Source organism: Hypanus sabinus, chromosome 30, assembly GCF_030144855.1.
Source record: "Hypanus sabinus isolate sHypSab1 chromosome 30, sHypSab1.hap1, whole genome shotgun sequence".
Lineage (NCBI taxonomy): Eukaryota > Metazoa > Chordata > Chondrichthyes > Myliobatiformes > Dasyatidae > Hypanus > Hypanus sabinus.
Window position 1 is genome coordinate 21,924,898 of NC_082735.1, and position 23,376 is coordinate 21,948,273.

The 23,376-nt window shown below is 35.9% G+C and overlaps 1 protein-coding gene across 6 annotated transcripts in view; it reads right to left on the reverse strand.

Moving 5' to 3' along the window:
• Positions 1–23,376, reverse strand: part of zmym4.1 (zinc finger MYM-type containing 4, tandem duplicate 1) — a 233,179-nt gene that overhangs the window by 111,886 nt on the left and 97,917 nt on the right. For all 6 annotated transcript variants that reach the window (XM_059954389.1, XM_059954387.1, XM_059954391.1 and 3 more), the window contains 2 exons: positions 22,330–23,286; positions 5,435–5,505 (listed from right to left, as the gene is read on the reverse strand). In XM_059954389.1, coding sequence (XP_059810372.1) covers positions 5,435–5,505; positions 22,330–23,286 — 1,028 coding nt within the window. The remainder of the gene's footprint in view (positions 1–5,434; positions 5,506–22,329; positions 23,287–23,376) is intronic.

Below are 23,376 nucleotides of genomic sequence, written 5' to 3' on the forward strand. Positions count from 1 at the left end.
TAGGCTGACATCAGTGGTTGGGATGATGTTGGAGTGCATTATTAAGGAGGCATGTGACAAAGTTAGCATGGTTTCCTCAAGGGGATGGCTTGCCTGTCTAATCTATTGGAATTCATTGAATAAATATAACCAGAATAGACAAAAGAGAGTCAGTGGTTGCTGTTCACTTGGATTTTTAGAAAGCCTTTGACAAGGTGCCACACATGAGGCTGCTTAACAAGATAAGAGGCCATGATATTACAGGAACAATACTAGCATGGATAGAAGATAGGCTGACTGTCAGAAGGCAAAGAGTTGGAATAAAGGGCTCAGTTCTGGTTGACTGCCAGTGACTAGTGGAATTCCTCAGAGGTCAATGTCCAAACCATTTATTTTTACATTAAATGTCAATGATTTGGATGACAGAATTGATGGCTTTGAGGCCAAGTTTGTGGAAGATACAAAGACAGGTGGAGGGCAGATAGTGTTGAGGAAGAAGGAAGTCTGCAGATGAACTTAGACTGATAGGGAGAATCAGTTAAGAAATGGCAAAGCAAATACCATGAAGTGAATGATAATCATTTTGGTAGAAGGCATAAAAGCACAGACTACTTTCTAAATGGGGAGAAAATTCAGAAATCAGAGGTACAAAGGTACTTGGGAGATCTTGTGCAGGATTCCCTGAAGTTTAATTTGTAGGTTGGGCTGATGGTAAGGATGGCAAATACAAGGTCAGCATTCGTTTCAAGAGGATGAATACAAGAGCAATGATGTGATGCTGAGGCTTTATAACAAACTGCATATGAAGTACTGTGAGCAGTTTTGGGCTTCTTATCTAAGGAAAGATGTGCTGCCATTGGAGAGGGTCCAGAGGAGGTTCACGAGAATTACTCTGGAAATGAAAGGATTAATGTACAGTAAGACTTTGATGTAACGTACAGTAAGACTTTGATGTCCTTGACGTACAAGCTCTGTGTCTGTACTTGAAGTTTAGAAGAATGAAGGGGGATCTCAATGAAACCTATCATATATTAAAAGGTCTAGACAGCATGGATATGGAAAAGACGTTTCCCATAATGTGAGAGTCTTGGATCAGAGGGCACAGCCTCAGAACACAGGAATGTCCATTTAGAACAGAGATAAGGAGGAATTGCTTTAGCCAGAGGTTGGTGTGTTTGTGGAATTCACTGCCACAGACATCGCAAAAGTAAAGTCATTGAGTGTATTTAAAGCAGAGGTTGACTGTGTCTTAGTTAGTCGGGGAGAAGGCAGGAGTATTGGGTTGAGGGAGACAATAAATCAGCCATGATGGAATGGCAGAGCAGACCTGATGGGCCAAGTGGCCTAATTCTGCTCCTATGCCTTACGCTCTTATAAAATTGAAAGGCATAATGAAAGGCATAAAAGAAAAAAGACAATGGATATTTGATAATTAAAATACTGAAATGTCTGAAATACTCTGAGTACAGGTATCATCTGTGGAGAAAGAAAAACAGAAAATAAAAATAACTTCCAGATAACTAACTCTTCATCAGAACTGGAAAAAGTTAAAATTTCTTTTTAAAATACCTGAAAAGATGGAGAAAGGAATAATAAACTGAATGATGTACAAAAGGATAAGATTAAATAAAGGAATGATGCTACAAGGTGAAGCAGAAGATAATTTCTGACGAGTGAAGAAACAAAAGATCAGGTGAAAGGAGATGCAAGTAGAAGAAGCAAAATCAAAAACCATCCAAAAAAAAGGGGGGGGGGTGAACCAAGCCAGAAAATATTGGAAATACTCAAGTTCTTGAACCCAACTTTGCTTCTGAAAGGCTGAAATGAACCTAGCTTGATAAGATGCTATTCCTCATTATCAAAGTGCAGAAAGTCAAAGAGTGAATGGAGGTGGTCCCAAACCTCCCACCAAAGATGGGAAATCTTTAAGGAGGGATGACTTGTATAGAAGGTTCGTGAAGAAATAGATGCAGAGACAGGAAAAAAAAAGGAACAAGCATCAAATAAAAGCTAGGTTGAAGTGTAAGCTGGCTATAATTTCTGTGTCACTGGCTTATTGTGAAAGAAGCCTATTCCTGAAATGGATAAGTCAAGAAAGCCTAGTGGTAAACTCATGTAAAATTGAAGAGGGTGGAGATCAACAAGAAGATTGAAGAAATATTTCACTTCAGAACAAGGGCAGAATGTCAATCCAAAAATCAACAATGAAACATAAAAAAAAGAGGCATGAAAGATTGCCCAAATAGGCCTGAAAGAAAACTAATTCAGAGAATCCGAAAAGAATGTTACTTTCAACATTCCAAAGGAGACTACTTCCTCTGGGGCTTTCTGGTTTACTATTCCATCTCTACAAATATGCATGACCACCAAAGAATCTTACACATAACCAATGAAAATTTAAATCCTTCTTTTCTTTTAAAAACAGCTTATTCCTTCCTACCAACAGCAACTGGCTTGTTCACCTTCCAATTTAGAATATACTTAACAGGCATTACACCTGGGACATAAATGCAGGCTGAGCACCTCTTACTTGAAATGCCTGGGGCTAGAAATGTTTTAGATTTTGGAACATTTGCATCAATATAAAGAGAGAGCTTGGAGGTGGGACCCAGGTCTAAACACAAAATCCATTCACATTACATGCACTGCTTATACAAATACCCTGAAGGTAGTTTTATATAATAATTTTGTGCATTATTATGTGTGCATTGAACCATCAGAAAGGTAAGCTATCACTACCTTGGCCACTTGGGTGGACAGTCGGTGCCTGTTTGGCATCACCATCATTTATGTGCTACCTGTAAGCAGTCTTTGTCTTACACTTGTTTATCACACATAAGTAATTAACAGTAAAAATTATTACATACCATTAATATAATGAAAATATAATGTGTGCAGAGTAACAAAAGTAGCACAGCAGCATCAGGAGAACACCTGAATTAGCTGATCAGTAACAAACAGTGGCTGGCTTACAGCCTCCACCTACCTTCCAATACTATAGTCCTCTATCAGGGGCTTTGCACTTACAACAATGTCAAATTTTCCCAACAACTTGACTTTCTATGTTATAAACAAACATAAAAGCTTCCTCTTCTTCTTTTCAGAACTGCTTATAGGAATATCTGTCAGCCTTCTGACATTTTGAACAATATCTTCACAGCACAGAGAACAAGTGCAAACCACACGATCATCATTATAGGGAATGCACAAAGGTCTGGCTGTGATGACTGCTCACTAGAAACTGCTGTCAACAGGCCCCACTCAGGATATGTGAGGTCACTACTCAGAACTGTCTGCAATGCACCTGGGGACATTCCCAGTGCCTTGTGGAATTTTCCATTTGTGGCATCATGTCAGTTCTCAAATAAAATTATGCATTTCTGAGGTGTTCAGATAATGGGTACTCAACCTACAGTTTGCATATGTATTAGATCTTTGGTCATATTTCCTGTACATCCGAGAAACCAAATACGAAAATATACTGGCAGAATACTTTACAGTGTACCTCAATTCAATCTTCAGTCATTTACTCTTTTCTGGTAAAATGCAATTTAATAGAGGTATAGCACCTCATTACCAACCAGATGTGATAACATGCACACACCAAGGGTCTCGACATGAAATAAGGACTTTCCATTGATGTTATCTGAGTTGCTGTGTTCCTCCAGCATTTTGTGTTATTCAACGTTTGTGTTAAATTCTAGATGTTTAGTAACTCTTTCCAGTACTTTGCTTTAATTTCAAATTTCTACCTATTGCTTTCCCTCTACCTTTTATGATTCTGATTTCTCAATCACTTCATCTTCAAGTAGTTCTTTGTTTCTTTACTAAGCACATTATCTCGTTCTTTGCTAACCACATCATGTCATTTAATCTCCCCTGGATATTTTTCTTTCCTTTGAAGCCTTTGCTTCTTCCTTGATTAGAAAATCAGCTCACCCATTCCCACCTCCTCTGTGTGAGTGGACCACCTTCTCCATGTACCGCTTTCAGTACCTTAAAAACTTTAACTCCAAGTGCCAGCCTAATTTCTTCAAGTTACACTCCAAAAATAAGCCTCAAAAGTTCAAAAATACACAGCACCATGCTAATAGTGATAGAATTAAAGTAGCACCTTTAGTAATTCCTTCATAGTTAAATTTAAATGTCCTTAAATAAAGAATTTCATTAATCATTTAAAACTAAATCAATTCAGAACCATTAGTTATACACAAATATAGCATTACATACATGCCACTTTAGCTGTTTCATCTAGACTTAATATGAATAAATTGCTTCACTTTCTACTTAAAATAGTGAAGCTGTAAGTAACCTTTTAACCAACTTATTACTGTATTTGACAGGAAAATTTTTCAGCAGAGTCCAGCTAAGTTTACATCAACCTCAATTTCAACAAATTTTGCACTGAAATGGATTTAGTAGGTTTCATGAGAATGCATTCTGACCTTTATCAATGATAGCTTGTTGAATACAGTCTCAAAGATTAGTTAATATATTATGCACAAATGCTTCACCATCTCAAATAATTACCAAGAGAAATATCAATTTTCTTCAACTCAGACCCATTGATAAAATAAAGAGTATCTAAAATGTAAATGTTTTTGGTATGACTGCTCTTCAAAAATAACAAACTTCAATTTTACTTGTGCACTTACTTCTTCATATGCCAAAGGCACATGGGAACACTGCAAAACAAATATGCCTGCCTGCCACATGTCAGGGTAGATGGCCAAGTGCTTGTTTACAGAGGCATATTTTAATGCACCTTGAAGGGAAAAAGGCAAAAAAAATGTGCAGACATTTAAAAAAGCTCCTAGATCCTTGCCTAATAAAAGGCAATACTGCCAAAATTAGGTTAACTAATATACAGGAATGACAGAAGCTAGAATTCGAGGAGTGCAGTTAACTTAGATAGTTAGAAGTTTGCAAGAGATTATAAAGTGGTGTGGGACATTGGAAGGATTTGAAAAGGAAATCAAGAATTTAAAAAATGAAGCATTACTTAATCAAGAGGAAATGCAAATTGGCATGAATGAAAATGCAGAGTTCACTGACAGGAAAGGGGTTAACCTCGAGAAAACATCAAGTTTAGAGAGATTAGAATAAGCCAAACCGGAGTACATCAGAAGTAAAGATCGTAGACAATAACAGCATGGATAAAAGTTTCAATGGCAGGTGAACAGCAGAACTAAATTCTTGAGGGTACTCAATGATTTAAAATGCTGACAAGTAGTACACAGTAAGCAGTCTCATGGTGTCTGAACTTAATGAGGAAAAAAATCTTTCCAAATACTTTATTTGAAATGCACAAATTGATAAACTGATATATTTCATCAATGCAAACCAAGATAAAAAGAAGCACGTTACATTCTGTGCAAGACTTGGTTACCAACACAACAACATTTCCATTAGATCAACAGCACATAAGTATCCAATTTACATGGATATTTCTTACCACAGAGGATGCTCTAACTGCTGTTATAGTTGCTTCCGATTCAAGATCATCGATATCGTGAGTTTCTTCATCTAAGAATTGCAAGCATCGTGTTATTTAGAATAATAATTCGCATTTGTATGATGTCTCAACAGAAGCTAAAATCAATCATTAATTTTCTACTGATAAATTTCTGGATTATGTTTGGTTTGCCACCAAAATAAATCTGCTATTTAGAAATCCTTGTGGATTTACAGTAACTGAAGAAATATTTAACCTTTAGTTCGACCAGATTAAAACTGTTCAGTATATTTAAATGCTTACTTGTACTCAGCTATGCAAAAAGATATCCAATAATGCTAACAATTTAATAATTATGAGCACATTATCGATAAGACCAATATAAATTAGGAATCAAGTCATCATACGATGGAAAATCTTGATCAGAACACTTCACTGAAACATAGCTTAACGGAAGCGGTGGTTTAAGCGCATATCCATAATGCTCACGAGAGACACCCAGACTAGTTCAATAGTCCTGAAAAAAATTAAACATCCTACAGTGCAGTGGGTAATATGAAAGAGAAAGCAGCACTTAAGAGTTATTTCCCAAATTCTGTGTATCTGTAGCAACCTCTTATATTCATGCATTGAGCTACACATCAGGACCAAGTGAAGACCAAATATTAGTTTCTTTTGAGTAAGAAAATTATTCAGACTTTGGTTTTCCTCAGATCAAATTCCTTGGGCTAGCCAAGGTACCCTGAGAGGAAGCCCACCATATGGAAGCAATTGCTTGATTCAGTGAAAGGGTGAATGAAGAAGAGTTTTTAGTCCTACAGGATGTGATCAAAATGTGCACAACCAAACAGATTACCAGAACAGGGCTTATTTTCCATGGATAATTATAAAAGATTGCTCAGCTTACTAGTAGCCTGTATTGGTGAGAATGTACAGTTGCAACAAGAAAAAGGTTTGAGAACCCTTTGCAATTACATGGTTTTCTACATTAATTACTCTTAAAATATGGTCTGATCTTCATTTATGTCGCAATGATATACAAATACAATCTGCCTAAACTAATAACAAACAATTGTCTTTATTGAATACATTGTTTAATCATTCACAATCCAGGCTGGAAAAAGTATGTGAACCTTGGATTTAATAACTGGTAGAACCTCATTTAGCAGCAATCATTTCCTGTAGCTGTTGCCGAATAGATTTGCACAACGGCGAGGAGAATTTTAGACTGTCCTCCCTACAAACTGTTTCAGTTCATGCCATAGTACAAGGCCTTGGTGAGACCGCACCTAGAGGATTGTGTGCAGTTTTGGTCCCCTAATCTGAGGAAAGACATTCTTGCCATAGAGGGAGTACAAAGAAGGTTCACCAGATCGATTCCTGGGATGGCAGGACTTTCATTTGAAGAAAGACTGGATCAACTAGGCTTATACTCACTGGAATTTAGAAGACTGAGGGGGGATCTTATTGAAAAGTATAAAATTCTAAAAGGATTGGACAGGCTAGATGTAGGAAGATTGTTTCCGATGTTGGGGAATTCCAGAACGAGGGGTCACAGTTTAAGGATAAAGAGGAACCCTTTTAGGACCGAGATGAGGAAAAACATCTTCACACAGAGAGTGGTGAATCTGTGGAATTCTCTGCCACAGGAAACAGTTGAGGCTGGTTCATTGGCTATATTTAAAAGGTAGTTAGATATGGCCCTTGTGGCTAAAGGGATCGGGGGTATGGAGAGAAAGCAGGTACAGGGTTCTGAGTTGGATGATCAGCCATGATCATACTGAATGGCGGTGCAGGTTCGAAGGGCCAAATGGTCTACTCCAGCACCTATATTCTAAGTTTCTATAGCATCTCAATTAGGTTAAAGTCTGGACTCTGACTTGCCCGTTCCAAAGCATAAATTTTCTTCTTTTTAGACTATTCTGTTGTTGATTTACTCTTGTTTTGCAGATCATTGTCTTGTTGCATCATCCAACTTCTATTAAGCTTCAGGTGATGGGCCTTTACCCTGACATTCTCCTGTAAAAAGTCTTGATACAATTTTGAATTCATTGTTCCCTCAATGACTGCAAGCTGTCCAGGCCCTGAAGCAGCAAAGCAGCCCAAACCATTATGTTCCTTCCAACATGCTTCACAGATGGGATGAGGTTTTGGTGTTGGTATGCAGTGCCTTTTTTCGTTCAAATATAGCAGGGTGCATTTCTGCCAAAAAGTTCAATTTTTGTCTCATCTGTCCACAGAATATTCTCCCAGAATTACTGTGGAACATCCAAGTGGTGTCTGCAAACTTAAGACATGCAGCAATTTTTTTTTGTTTGGAGTGTTGTGGTTTTCTTTGTGGTGTCCTTCTTTGTACACCATTCTTGTTTGGTTGTTTTCTTATAGTGGACACATGAACAGAGACTTTAACAAGCTGTGGAAATTTTTGCAGGTCTTTTGACATTACCCTTGGGTTCTTTTTCACTTCCATCAGCATTGCATGTTGTGTTCTTGGTGAGATCTTTGCAGGATGCCCACTCCCAGAAAGAGGCAACAATACTGAATTTCTTCCATTTGTAGACAATTTCTCTTACCGTGATCTGATGAACATTCGGGTTTTTAAAAATGTTTTTGTAGCCTTTTCCTGCTTGATGCATCTCTACAATACTTCTTCTAAGGTCCTTTTGATAGCTCTTTGCATTGAGGCATGGTGCACATAAACAAATCTTTCTTGAGAAGAGCAGGCTCTGTCAGTAACCTGACTTAAGTGTGTCTTTTTTATACAGAGCAGGGCACCTCCACAACCCACATTTCCCATCTAATTGCATGGACTGGAACACCCGACTCCAAATAGCTTTTATAGAAGGCATTACCCTGGAGGTTCACATACTTTTTTGAACCCAGGCTGTAATTGGTTAAATGGTGTGCTCAGTATTGACGAGAAGTACAATTGTTTTTGAGCTATTAGTTCAGGCAGATTGTGTTTTTTTACTATTATAATTTAGATGAAGATCAACCAGATTTTATGAGTAATTAATGCAGAAAACCAGATAATTGCAAAGGGTTCACAAACTTAATCTTGCATCTTTTATCCTTTTAATTTTATCCTTGAACTTTTATCCTTTTTTACTTCCATTCTCTGGTGCCTTTTCTCCAGAAAGAGTAGGCACATGACTAAAAATAGAAGTTAAGTGATGCAAGGACTGAAGGGATGATGTAGATCACCACTAGTTTTAGCAGCATAAGAATGGGGTCAACTTTCTGGCAGATAATCAGCCTACTACCTAGGTAGATCTGACAGCATTGGCTGCAGTCAAGTACAGAATATGGAATGTGCACATTTAGTAGACTCAGACTTCATCAGAACTTCTGTATGTCCCTAAATTTTGAGTTTATTTAATTTAATTTAAATTTGAGTTTATTTAATTTAATTTAATTTTGAGTTTATCAGCCCAATTTAAGTCAGCAATATCACCACAATTAACCCAGAAAAGCTCAAATAGTGCTAAAATGTTGTCCCAACAAGAAATTTAGACAGTTGCACCATTAATCAATAACATTGCTTAAAAACATTACCAGGAGCAAGTGTTAAAGAAACTCCCACACATACATTAAAAAATCATTATTTTCTTTAATTTGGAGCAACATTTCTTATTTTTCACTCCATTGTGTACTTCTTCCATTACTTTTGAAAGGAATTAGTCACCATCTTGGATTTTCACCCAATAACACAGCCTAGATAGAAATTATGACCACAAATATACAGTTAGAACATTATCTTTTCCACAACTCATACTGCTTCAGATAGTGAACTGAATCATGTCTAAGACGAGCTGTGAGCACTGGAATACATTCCAACTATTATAAAATAATTTGGCTAATCAAATTCCAGCACAGAGCACTGGATAAACTGAGACACTTGCCAAATGATTACGAACTGAACAGGATAAAACTCAATTCCATTTTCTATTTTCAGAACAAACAGGAACTTAGCTGCAAGGCTCCTCAGCACTGCACCTCTGTTAAAGTTCATAGATAAAATTGAACGGAAAACACAACTTGTTCAGCATGCACATTTCCATTGAAATTTCTGACCCAAAATGTTTGTATGTTCAGTCTTCAAAGCAGAGAATTCCAAAAATTCAAGAGCAAAATAACTTCCCCTGCCTTCTTATTGAGAAAATCCCCTCTAGATCCGCATCATACAACCAGATGAAATAATTCTATCTATCTTGTTAAGCCACATATATTTGAGATCAAAGCTCATTCTTAACTCCAGAGAAAGCTGTCCCGCTCTACTTAATTTCTGCTCATTTGTCATCACTCTCATGCTAGAAAATAGTCCACAAAATATCACTGCATAATCAAAACACATCACAAATATCAAAGCAAGTTAATGTCGGTGAATCAAACACCAAATTTGTTACTTGATTCTTTATGCTACATTGTGTTAAAAATATTTAATAGACAATTTAATGACAAGACTCCCAATAGATAATGTTGTACCCTAAACATTCCATAATACAGATTTATTTTACTCTATGGGTGAAATCAAATTCCAAAAAAAAGATAGTTTTCAATCTGAGATTAACCACATCAATTTACATCATTGCAATGAACAATTATGTCAATTACAGGCAGAAACTTACACAAGTGCAACACTTGGCCTCCAGATCTGCTCTGTCATTCATCAAAATCGTGCCTGACCTTCTACATGACAGTTGAATGTCACAGTTTTGTTATTTCTGGTCCAGAGTTCATGCCTTGTCATACATACTGCAGTTTGGCCCACCTTATCATTGCCAACCAAGTAGCCCTCCTCAGCTACATTTGCCTGCATTTGGTCACTCTCTCTCTCTAAGCCCTTCTATGATTCTGTCCAAATGTCTTTCATTAAATAGTCCAGCTGTACTCCTTCCACCACCTCATTTGACAGCTCAGAGCATACACCCACCACCCTCAGTGGAAAAAACTTGCCCCTCAGTTTCGAGATTTAAAGGGGACCTATGCTCTCTTGTATTGCACTCCCCTATCTAGCTTGTTTATGTCCCTCTGATTTTATGACCTCTTTCCGATCATCCCTTAGCCTCCTTCACTCCAGTGAAAGCAATCCGAGCCAATGCAGTCTTTCTTTAAATCAAGCCCTCCAGTCCTGGTAACATCCTTGTGAATCTTCTCATCATCCCCTCTAGCTTAATCACATCCTTTCTTGTTACATGGTGATCAGAACTGCAAAATCTCACCAATGCTGTATACACCTTTAACTTAACTTCCCAACTCAATGTCCCATCTGAAGGAGGAAAGTATGCTCCACAGTTTCTTCACCACCATTCTGTCTTGCTGTATTGTTAGTTCAAGAAACCTTGCACTCATAACCCTAGGTCTCTCCGTTGCACAAAACACCCCAGGCCCCTGTTATTTACAATGTTCTGCTCTAGATTAATTTTCTAAAATGCACTGCTTAACACTTGCCTGAACTAAATTCCATCTGCCATTCATTTGCCCACTCTCCCATTTGTTCCAGATCCTGCTGCAAGGTTGGACAACATTCTTCAAAGTACTGTACCTCTGATTTTGGTGTCATTCACAAATTTACTAATCATGGACCTATATTCTAATCCACAGCATGGACCCAGAACTGATCCGTGCCACATGCAGCTGGAATAGGTCTCAAAGCTGGAAAATAACCCTTCACTACCACCCCATAACTCCTTCCACCAATCTAATTTAATATCTATCTGGCTAGTTCACCATGAATCTCATGTGATCTTACCTTCCAGACCAGTTTACTATGCAAAACATCAACAAAGGTTTTGCTGAAGTCCGAAACAACAACATTTACCACCCTGCCTTAGTCAATCCTCTTGGTAACACCTTGTTGAAAGTGAAATTCTTGAGACATGATATCCTACATGCAAAAACCATAGTGACCAACTCTAATCAGACCTTGCCTTTCCAAAGGTAGATAAATAGTGCTAGCTTACTGCCCTGAAGTTCCTGTACTTGTCCCTACATCCCTTCCTAAATAAATACACATTGGGCACCTTCCAGTACCTCACCCCGGCTGAGGAAAATACAAGCATCTCTGCCTGGTCATCAGCAATTTCCTCCTTTGATTTCCACAATAACCTATGGAGCAAATAGATCTCGTGGCTCTGGAGACAGGTGGATCGAAGGTTGGTGTCCCGGCAGGAGATCAGTGTATCATGAGAGTCAAAGATCTATGGCTGTGTATGGATCTTTGGACACAGAACTTGGAAAAAGCAACGCAACAGACTTTTAACATCATAAACCAGAGAGTTGTTTGTTATGTCTCCCCTCTCGCTGTGAAATAGAGAGACTTCTTTCTCCCTTATTAGGGAGAGGGAGAGAGACTGTGATATGTCAAATACTGGGTAACGAGTAGTCTTCGGAGCACTGCAAGTCTGTGTCTTTGCTGTTGCTTTGCTGCAGCTTGGTGGTGGGTGCTAATGCTTTTTTGTTTTGCTGGGGGGGGAGGGGGATCGTTGCTTGCTGCCACTTACGCGCAGGAGGGAGAGAAGCTGGGGGCATTTTAGGGTTCTAACATTTAACTGTTGTTCATTCTTTGGGGCATTCATCTGTTTTCGTGGATGGTTGCAAAGAAAAAGCATTTCAGGATGTATATTGTTTCATGTCTCTGACACTAAATATATCTTTGAAGCACACACATATGCACATGTGTGTGTATGTATATACAGGTGTGCCCCACTTTACAAATGTTCACTTTACACCACTTAGCTTTTACGAAAGACCTACATTAGTAACCTGTTTTGCATTACAAAGAGGATTTTTGCTTTTACGAAAATTTTTCCCATTTAAGTTAATGGTTCTTCACTTTACACCATTTCGGCTTAAGAAAGGTTTCATAGGAACACTCTACCTTTGTAAAGGGGGGGGAAGTGTGGGTGTGTGTGCGTGCGTGTGTACACACATAGATACATACATATACAGTATACATATATACACACATATTATATGGTTTTTTGCATGATTTTTAATCTATTCAATACTGTATATAATATACTGAATAAGATTCACTTATTTGTTTTTTTCTTCCATTTTTATGTATTGCATTGAGCTGCTGCCACTAAGTTAACAAATTTCATGTCACATGCCAGTGATAATAAACCTGATTCTGATACTTGGTCAGGCCACGGGATTTATCCACCATTTTACGCCTCTGGATTACCAACACTTTCTTTTTCACACTTTCAATGTTTCAAGACATCACTGTTCTCTTCCCTGAATTCCCAAGCTTCATTTGAGACCTTGCTCATCTCACCTGGCTCCAAACATGGCCAGCCACACTGAAACTTAAGGGGACTGATTCTCTCCCTTGTTACCACATTACAGTTAGTATTACAGAATCTCTTGTAGTTCCCCTTTACCTCATCTGCCAAAGATACTACATAACTTCTTTTTCCCCTCCTGATTTCCTTAAGTACAGTCCAACATTCCTGATATTTGCCAAGGAGCTTGCCTGATCCTAGCTGCCTGTACCTGACAAAGGACTCACCCATTTTCCTGAACAGAGCCTCAATCTCCCTCATGAAGCAGGGTTCCTCAATTCTGCAAGACTTGCCCTTCACTCGAACAGGAACATATTGACCTTAACTCTCCCCATGTTAATTTCAAGAACCTCTCTCTTGTCAGAACATCCATTTACCTGCTAACCATCTCTCCCAATCAACATTCAGGAGTATATATCTAATACCATCAAAATTACAGTTAATTGGAGTAGCATCATATAGTTTTCTGGAGTAGAACTTACTGAAATAGGTTCGCAAAGCCACACTGCCTCGTTCTTTCCCAATTAGCTTACTTTCTTCACTCACCACACATGCACAATTTCTATGACTCAAAAAGAGAAACCAAATCTTCCCAGTTATTTGTCAAGGGAGATCTGACTGCAGTGGAGAAGTCCCAAGAAAACTTGACTGAATCATTGCTGATTTCTTATTTTATGTTAGAGATTATGCCAATTCTGATTAATTTTACTCAACGTTTAAAATGCTTGTTACCTTTTACTCAAAAAGAACACAGTAATCATATCCAAAGGCAAACTGCTTATATCTGATCACTTTTAAACATAAATTCCATTTTTATTAAAAATTATGCGGGGGTGGAGTTTCAAGATGGCGACGTAAGCATCTGCCTTTTAGGCGCTCTTTATTTTTTTAACTATAATCACCCTTTAATTAGACCTTTTCGAACTTAATCATATGAGTTGCTACCTTTGATTGACCCTTTTTTCCTAAAATAATAGTTGATCTAATCTTGTCAAACCTAAAATGGCTACAAGTAAGAAATCGGCTAAGGATCCTTTATCCATCGACGCAATTGTTGGTCTTTTGGACACTAAACTGGATGTTAAATTTGCGGTTATGGAAAGTAAATTGGACAATAAACTGGATGCTAAATTTGTGGCTCTGGAAGGCAGACTAGAAGGTAAATTGGACAGTAAACTGTTAAGTTTGGAAAGGAGGATTACTTCGAAAATATCCGATCTTGAAGGAGTTGTTAAATCGCTTGAAACTAAGTTTCAGTCGCAGGCGTTAGAGGTTCAACAGCATGGAAATAAGATCACGACTCTTGAACAATCAATTTGTGAAAAAGCACGTACAATTGAAGTGTTAGAGAAGAAGATAGAGTCGACTGCTAAAACTTTAGATCAGTACAAGTTTAAAATTACTGATCTTGAAAATCGTTCTCGCAGACAGAATTTGCGCATCATCGGAATTCCCGAAAAAGTTGAGTCCGGTGATTTAACTGAATTTTTCTCTAAATTACTGTGGGAAATTTTCGGTGGTGAAGGTTTGAAAAATGAACCTGTTATTGACCGCGCTCATAGAGTTGCGAGGCTTTCGTCTGTGTCTGATAAACCACGAGCGGTGATTGTTCGCCTTCATTATCCTCGTGAGAAAGAGCTTCTAATTCGGTTAGCTCGTAAAAAAGGTATGATCTCCTACAGAAATTATTCATTTCGAATAGTTGAAGACTATTCGTATGAAGTTATGAAAGCCAGGATCGCTTTTAAACCAGTGATGGCAGAGATTCATTCGTTTGGTTTTAAACAAGCTTTAATGTATCCAGCGAAGCTTAGAATGGTGCTGCCCGACAACAGTCTACACTTTTTTATCACTCCTGAAGAAGCGAAGAAATTTGTTGAAGAACATCGATCCTCTAGTGCAACTTGAACTATGAGTTACATTGAAGATTTTTTTTTGGAGAGAGGATGTTATTTCATTTTAAGTTTTAACCCTGGAAGTTGGGTTATAACTTCTTATTTTGAACTATGGGTCTGGGTCTTTTTTTTTACTATTATTATTGCTTATAGATGCTGTTTTAATCTTTATAATATCCTTTTTTTATATACGTTTGTATTTTGTAATAATGAATTATTTTTTTCAAAATGTCGTTTCTTCTTCCCATAAGTCTTTACTTTTTATAAGCGTTTATTTGCTTGCCTGTATTTAGAAATGGAACAAAGGTTTTGAATTCTTTTTCTTTAGTTTTTTTTTAAATATGTTGTAGTGTCTATTAAATCTTTTTTTTTTATAAAAATATTCTATTTTGATAACTTTTTTTACTATATTTTCTCATTAGATTGCTGAATTTATATTCATATTTTGTAATATGGCTTTCTCAAAATGTCGTTTCTTCTTCCCATAAGTCTTGGCTTGTGAAACGTCATCTTTGTATCTGAATATGGAATTTCTTTTTTAAAGGTGTATCACATTTTTAAACTTTAATGTGTATTTTTTTTTATTAATGATCTTTCTGGTTTTACTATTTTAGTTTTTTTTTTGATTTGTCTGATATGGGTGTGTATGTGTATGTGTATGTATATATATATATATATATGTAGGTATATATATATATATATATATTTTTTTTTTGCAACTCTATATTTTAATTGGGGTGTTATATAGTTTTTTCTTAAAAAATTTTCTTATGGAGCTGCCATCTTGAAATGGGGGTAATATTAGTATTAGTTTATGCGCCTGCCGCTTGGCTTTCTTTCAAAGGGTGGGGGGAGGGGGGAGGGATCTTTTTTCATGCTTTTGCTTTTTATTTTTTTGCTTTTAGTTTATGGGCTGACTTTAAATTGTTAATATTGTTGAGGTGTCAGGATCTCCGGTTGCTCCTGAATCAATTTTCCTTCTTCCTAAATTGTGGGTTATGTGTCTTTTTAACCTTTTATGATACACACAATTAATATTGGTATGATGGATAAATCTATTAACTTTATCTCGTGGAATACTAATGGTTTAAATCATCCGATTAAACGTAAAAAAATATTTAAAGTATTCCATAGATTGAACGCTAATATTATTTTTGCACAGGAGACCCACATTAGGAGGGAGGATAATCAACGTTTTTTTAGGTTCTGGAAAGGTCAACAATTTCACTCAAATTGTACCGCTAAAATTAGGGGTGTGTCTATTTTTATAGACGCCTCAATTTCGTTTACACATTATGAAATTATTTCTGATCCACAGGGTAGATTTTTGTTGATAACTGGTTCACTTTTTAATCGGAAAGTTGTTTTAGTTAATATTTATGCTCCAAACTTTGATTGTCCTGAATTTTTTAAACGTTTATTTACTTCTCTTCCTAATTTGAATGAATATATGTTGATTATGGGTGGAGACTTTAATTGTTGTTTGAATCCTTCGATGGATAGATCTAAACCTATTCGAACTCTTCCGAATAGATCAGCTTTACTTATTAATTCTTTTATGGTTGATTCTGGAATTACTGAAATATGGCGGTTTTTGAACCCTAAAGGTAAAGAATTTTCATTTTTTTCACATGTATATCATAGTTATTCTAGAATTGATTACTTTCTTATTGATCATCGTTTATTAACAGATGTTATTGATTGTAAATACGATTCTATTGCTATTTCGGATCATGCGCCTTTGAAGTTATCTATCAAGATTTCGGATTCTTCTATCAATACTAGATCTTGGAGATTTAATGCTACTTTACTTCAAGATCCAGAATTTATTACCTTCATAAAACAACAAATTGACTTATTTTTTTCAACAAACTATAATGAAGAGATTGATAAAGGAATACTTTGGGACTCTTTCAAGGCTTTTATTCGTGGACAAATTATTTCATATTCCGCTGGTAAAAGAAAACAAAGATATTCAGATATAGCTTTATTGGTGGATAAAATTAAAGAAATTGATAAGATTTATTCCGTTACTCCTACCAAAGAACTTTATAAGAAGAGAGTTGAGCTTCAAATGGAACATAGTTTATTATTATCTTCTTCAATTGAGAATCAATTAATTAAGACTAGGGCTCAATTTTATATTCATAGTGATCGAACTGGTAAATTGTTAGCTAATCAATTAAAAGCTATTTCGACTAAGCGACAAATTATTAAAATTCGTAAACAAGACGGTAATTTAACTACTGATTATAAAGAGATCAATAACACTTTTCAAGATTTTTATAAATCTTTATATCAATCAGAATTTGACGGTGACCGGTTTACGATGGATAATTTTTTTAATAATTTGAATATTTCTAAACTGATAGATGAAGATTGTAGCTTGCTTGATGCTCCTATTTCTATGGATGAAATAAGAGAGGCTATCTCATCAATGAATTCAGGGAAAGCTCCTGGTCCTGATGGTTTTATTGTAGAATTTTTTAAAACTTTTTCTTTATTGCTTTCTCCTTGGCTATGTGAAATCTTTAATGATGCGTTTGTTAAGAAGAGATTACCTCAATCGTTTTATGAAGCTACTATCTCTTTAATTCTTAAAAAAGATAAAGATCCTACCTTATGTGCATCTTATCGCCCTATATCATTATTAAATGTAGACTCTAAGATTCTTACAAAAATTTTAGCCATTAGATTAGAAAAGGTATTACCACAGATTATTTCAGAAGATCAAACTGGTTTTATTAGGAATCGATATTCCTTTTTTAATATTAGAAAATTGATTAACATAATTTATACTTCATCACCTACAACCCCAGAATGTGTTATCTCATTAGATGCTGAAAAAGCCTTTGATAGAGTTGAATGGACATATTTATTTAATGCATTGAGAAACTTTAATTTTAGTCCTAATTTTATATCATGGATTAAATTAATATATTATAAACCTGTTGCTTCTGTTCTTACAAATAATTATAGATCCTCTTTTTTTCAATTATCTCGTGGTACGAGACAAGGTTGTCCTTTAAGTCCTTTATTATTTAATATTGCATTAGAACCTTTAGCTATTGCTATTCGTGAGTCTCCTAATATTTTTGGTATTACCCGTAATGAGAAGTTATACAAATTATCGCTTTATGCTGATGATTTGTTGTTATATATTTCTAATCCTAGTAGGTCTATTCCTGCTATTTTATCCTTGTTGGCTCAATTTGGTAGTTTTTCTGGTTATAAGTTAAACTTAGATAAGAGTGAGTTATTCCCTTTAAACGCGCAAACTTTATTGAGTGATAGGATGCCATTTAAAGTTGTTACTGATAACTTTATCTATTTAGGTATAAAAATCACCAAGAAATATAAAGATTTATTTGGACTGAATTTTTTACCTATGCTTCATCAAATTCAGCAACTTACTACTAGATGGTCTCCCTTATTTTTATCATTAGTTGGTCGGATTAATGCTATTAAAATGATGATTTTACCGAAATTTTTATATTTATTCCAAGCTTTACCAATTTTTATTCCTAAATCTTTTTTTGATAATATTGATTCAAAGATTTCCTCATTTGTTTGGCAAAATAAAAATCCTAGGTTAAGCAAAAGGCAATTACAAAAGTCTAAAAAAGATGGTGGTCTAGCTTTACCTAACTTTAGATTTTATTATTGGGCGAATAATATTCGTAACCTAATGTACTGGAAACTAGATTTGGATTCACCTGTGTGCCCACAGTGGGTAAATTTGGAATGTAGTGAGGTTAAGGGATATTCTATATTTTCCGTTCTTGGTTCTTTTCTTCCTATTGATTTAGCCAAATTCAATAAACAGATATCTAACCCTGTTGTTAAACATACACTACGAATTTGGTTTCAATTTCGCAAATTCTTTAATCTGAAAAACTTTGCTTTGGACAGCCCTATTTTATGTAATTTTTTTTTTAAACCTTCATTGACAGATCAAGCTTTTAGTATATGGAAAAGGAAAGGTATAAAATGTTTTCGTGATCTTTTTTTTGAAGGTACTTTGATGTCTTTTGATCAACTATCCAACAAATTTGAATTACCTAAATCTAATTTTTTTAGATACTTACAAATTAGAAATTTCTTACATAAAATTCTTCCATCTTTTCCTAATTCAACTCCATCGGATTTTTCAGATTTGATTTTTACTTTTAATCCTTGTCAGAAGGGATTAGTAGCTTTTATTTATAACATGATTATGAAGATACAGCCAGAAATATCGGATAGAATTAGACAAGAATGGGAAAAAGAACTTCGATGTAATATATCAACAGATAAATGGGAAAAAATTTTACAAATGGTTAATTCCTCCTCTATTTGTGCTAAACATGCTTTAATACAATTTAAAATTGTACATAGAGCTTATATGTCTAAAGATAAACTTGCCCGATTTTATTCGCATATCAATCCTCAATGTGACAGATGTCACTTAGAAGTGGCTTCATTGACTCACATGTTTTGGACATGTCCCACTTTACATAACTATTGGAAGGACATTTTTGATGTCATTTCCTCAGTATGGAATATCGATTTACAACCCCATTTTATTACTGCAATTTTCGGTATACCAAATGAAGATGGCAATCAACTTTCCCCTTCAATCAGACGAATGATTGCCTTTGTAACATTAATTGCCAGAAGGTCTATATTACAAAACTGGAAAGAAGTAAATCCTCCTACTACATTTCAGTGGTTCTCCCAAACTATTTCTTATTTGAGTTTGGAAAAAATCAGAAGCACTATCTTTGATTCTTCAATTAAATTTGAAGAAACCTGGGGACCATTTATTCGACACTTTCATATGAATTAATTTGGCTTATTTCAGATCCTTTTCTCTACTTATACTTGTTCAGGTATGGAGTTCTGGAGTTCTTTTCTTGACACCTTTATATATTTATAAAGTGTTATTATTGCCCATGTTAGTGTTAGTTTAGTATTTTTTTTCATTATATATTTTTTCTCATATATAATTTCAATTTTTTTTTTTCTTTTTTCGACGATTATTTTTGTTTTTCATATATATTTACATAGACTTGATTGATTTATGCACCTTTTGTTGATGGATGTTTTAATAGGATATTATTATCCTATTACTAATGTAATCTCAAGTTTATTGAATCTGTAATCTATTCATTATTTTGTGTTGTTTTTTTTTATATATGAAATTTAATAAAAAGATTGAAAAAGAAAGAAAGAAAAATTATGCCACAATAGATAACAACTATATTAACAAGTCTTGTAAACATGTCAATATTCACATTTATGCAATGAAGAAAATCATTTTCAACTTTTATAGATCTGGATATTGTACAAGTTACCTACAATGGCAAACAAGGAATAGTACAATGGACCGAGCTTTCAGTAAATAGTTTTGAATTGTTTAATTTGAATGGCTCTTGCAAATTGCAATTAACTTAATTAAATTTTCAGCAAGTTAAAATTGATTAATTTGAAGAATTTTGACAGCCATTGAACATTTCTGAACACCGAAAACATTCATGTCTTTGACAATGAATAAAGCAGAGGTACAGATTGAAGATGGCACTGGTGATTCTCAGCAACATTCGGATGGTGGCCGATAAAACAAGGAAAAACAATTAAATACGTTGTTCATCACTCTTTTTTTGGCAAATGATCATCGCAAGCAATAGACCATATTTTCCCTTTGAACTTGGAGGCAATTCAATGTGTCAGAACCAAGGCAAGTTCAGTGGGGCCCATTGCCAAAATAGAGGAAGACCCAAGGTCTGATCTACTTAAGCACTGGACCAAATCAGAAAGGTCACGTACAGGCTGAACTGAGTTGGTGGGGACCAGGCCCCAGAGTGTACTGAAGCATCAGATCTGGACGTTTGAATGACAATTTAGGCACCAGGCCAGGTTGAAAAGGTCAGTGTGTTGGGCCCAAGGTGAGGGACAGGCCATTCAGCTCTCTGCTCTGTTCTGAACTAAGAGTCTGGGGATGGACTCTGTGGACTTCAGTTCAAAATACAATCTGCTTGTGTTCATTGTCTGCATGATTTGTTTTTTCTCTTTATTTTAAGTGAGTTCTTTTGGGTTTCTATGCTTCGTGGCTGCCTGTTAGAGATGAATTTCAATGTTGCATAATGTATACATACTTTGATAATAAATTTACTTTGAACACCGAGAGGTCTTAACCAGCTTTCAAAAGTTGTTCAGCATCTTCTAAGCAGGATCTGTCCCATTCTCACTATCCATTTGCATGACACTCTGCTGTCCCAAAGGATCATGGTACTGAGGACCAGGGTAGTCTCGGAGCACACTGATGCCAAAATGCAGACTTAGCCCAGAGATCAGTAAGATTTTGCTGCACAACAAATGCAAGTGTTTTTCTATGACATTTGGTCTATTTCAAGCACTTCACTAAACATTAAGAACACAAAAGTATGGAAATATTTGCAATATTGATAAAGGGAGTCAGTCATCAACTTTTGCAAGTGTATTTCTAACAGCAGCAAAATTTGCTGCTAACTGGAATGACAGTATGCAGAGTTTTGAGGGATGAACTGACTGAATATATTCCCAAAATCTCAAATATCTCTCAACATAGTAAGTTGCCATGAACAATATTAAATGAATGGCATGATACTCAGTGATCATTAATGTATAAATGCTTGCTAGGCCAATAGAAAAGTAACCTAAACTTTCACTGATTGATGGCACCCAAGGGTTTTGTTTTCTGTTCAAAACAAAATGGAAGCTCTGACAATATAGTACTTTCTACTCAATTGAAGTGTCAGTCTAGATTAGGTGCTTGAGACCTCAACTTCCAACTGAAAGGCAGTAGTAGCAAGGCTGACACTTTCAGTCAATGACTATGTCCTCATTCAGCAACTGTTATGAACTGCATGCTTCACTCCAATTGCTTTAATGATGCAAATGACTGTATATTAGAAACCACTACTGTATAAGAGGGTTCTATGCATGAGTTTAAATGTGCTTTTATATTACGCAACATAAAGACTCCCATAACTGAGGAATGTACAACAGCCCACATTTTGAACGAAATGGCTGGTTATTCTGTTATTTAGTTCTGTAACCATCCAGAAATTCAGAACTCCAACACCAACTTGTATAAATGCAGAAGTCCTGAACTTCCAGCCAGCTGATTAACACCATCACTCCAGCTTCTTATAGTTGCACTGAAAAGCTTGCTGTAGCCACAGCAAGTTGATCTGACATACTGCTACTCAAAATCCTCGGTCAATATTTCTAAGATCACAAAAGTAGCCTTAGAAATATGATCATATTGAGTAATTTGATTTCATTGAAATTAACATGAAATGACAATTCTCTCCACTTCTATCGTTAAAACAAATGAACCTTCATATTTCATAGAGTAACTAAACAAGGCCATTGCAAAGTTAAGACGTGTAGCTTAGATTTGTGCACTGCTGACAAACTCCCTATACAAAATCAAGGACTTACAGGCACAAACCTTGGAATTTTAAATTAGGGAAACATTTACATCATCAATCTTCACTCTTTCATGTCTTAAGTTATTGGGCATTGAAAAATTCCCTGCACAGAGGAAATTAAGGCTGATCTTCTCTTTCCTTGGACAAAAGCAAGGGTAGTTTTTGGCTGATACCATCTGTTGAACTCAATAAACAGCAGAGAAGGTTAGAACTTGTATGCATAGTACCAGAGAAATCTGCATTTTGAAACTAACCTGGAAATATATCTTCATGTTCAACTGCTTTCCGATTTTTTTCAATTTTTCCTTTGTCTGGAGCTTCAGGTCTTGGAGAGTCAACTTGTTCTTCCAATATTCGCCTTGGCAAAGGATCAACCAGTGTCTGAAAACCATCACTAATTGCTAGCCTGCTTTCTGGGACAAAATCCTTTTCTAGCCTTTTCACAGGAAACCCCAGAGATTCTTTCAGAGTCACTGCTTTACGTGCCAGCGTTGCAGATATTTCCTCTTCACTCAGAGCAGGGTTTCCACTTGTTCTCAAAATATCATTTCCATTTTCAGCAATATTAAATATCTGTGTATTATGCAAGATGGAACCATCTTCGTTCCTGTTAGATAAAATTGTTTTATGAACATCCCTGTTCCCATTCTCACAGTCAAAGCCCTTGTTACAATCATTATTTTTTAATAAAAACCTTTTCTCAAAGTTGTTAGCACCACCTGATTCGCATTCATCAGGATTGCTTTCCATAGATTGCTTTCTACACGTTAGCTCATCAAGTTTAGACTTTCTCCTCTTTTCTTCAGCTTCCTTAAATGTAGTCTGTTCTACTCCATTTTCTTCTTCACGAGTTTGGTTACTCTGAGAGACCTGAATCTGTGGACTCCTCACTGGATGAAAATCAACTTCTTCATCGTTATCCTCCTCTAAAGGCACAGCAACAAGTTCACCTGAACTTATGTAATCACTTGTATCTTCAACTGACAACATATGTCCTCTGTGTAACAAAGTTTGCTCTTTATTGTTAAAAACATCACTTTGTCTTCCAAATGAGTCTCTCTGGCCAAAGCTGCTTTCATTCACTGTGGTGGACAACTCAAGTCTCCGCTCAGCTTTAGCTCTATTGGTTGTGCTGAAGTCCAGTGCCTCAGAAGGTGGTTCTCTGGACAGAACCCGCGGCCAACCACCCTTGGTATCCATCTCTTCCTCACCTAAAAAGAAAGTGGAAAGACAAATTAATAAAAACATTTTGTTAATATTCTTAGGCATAATGCAGACCACACACACTGTATATCCCTCCC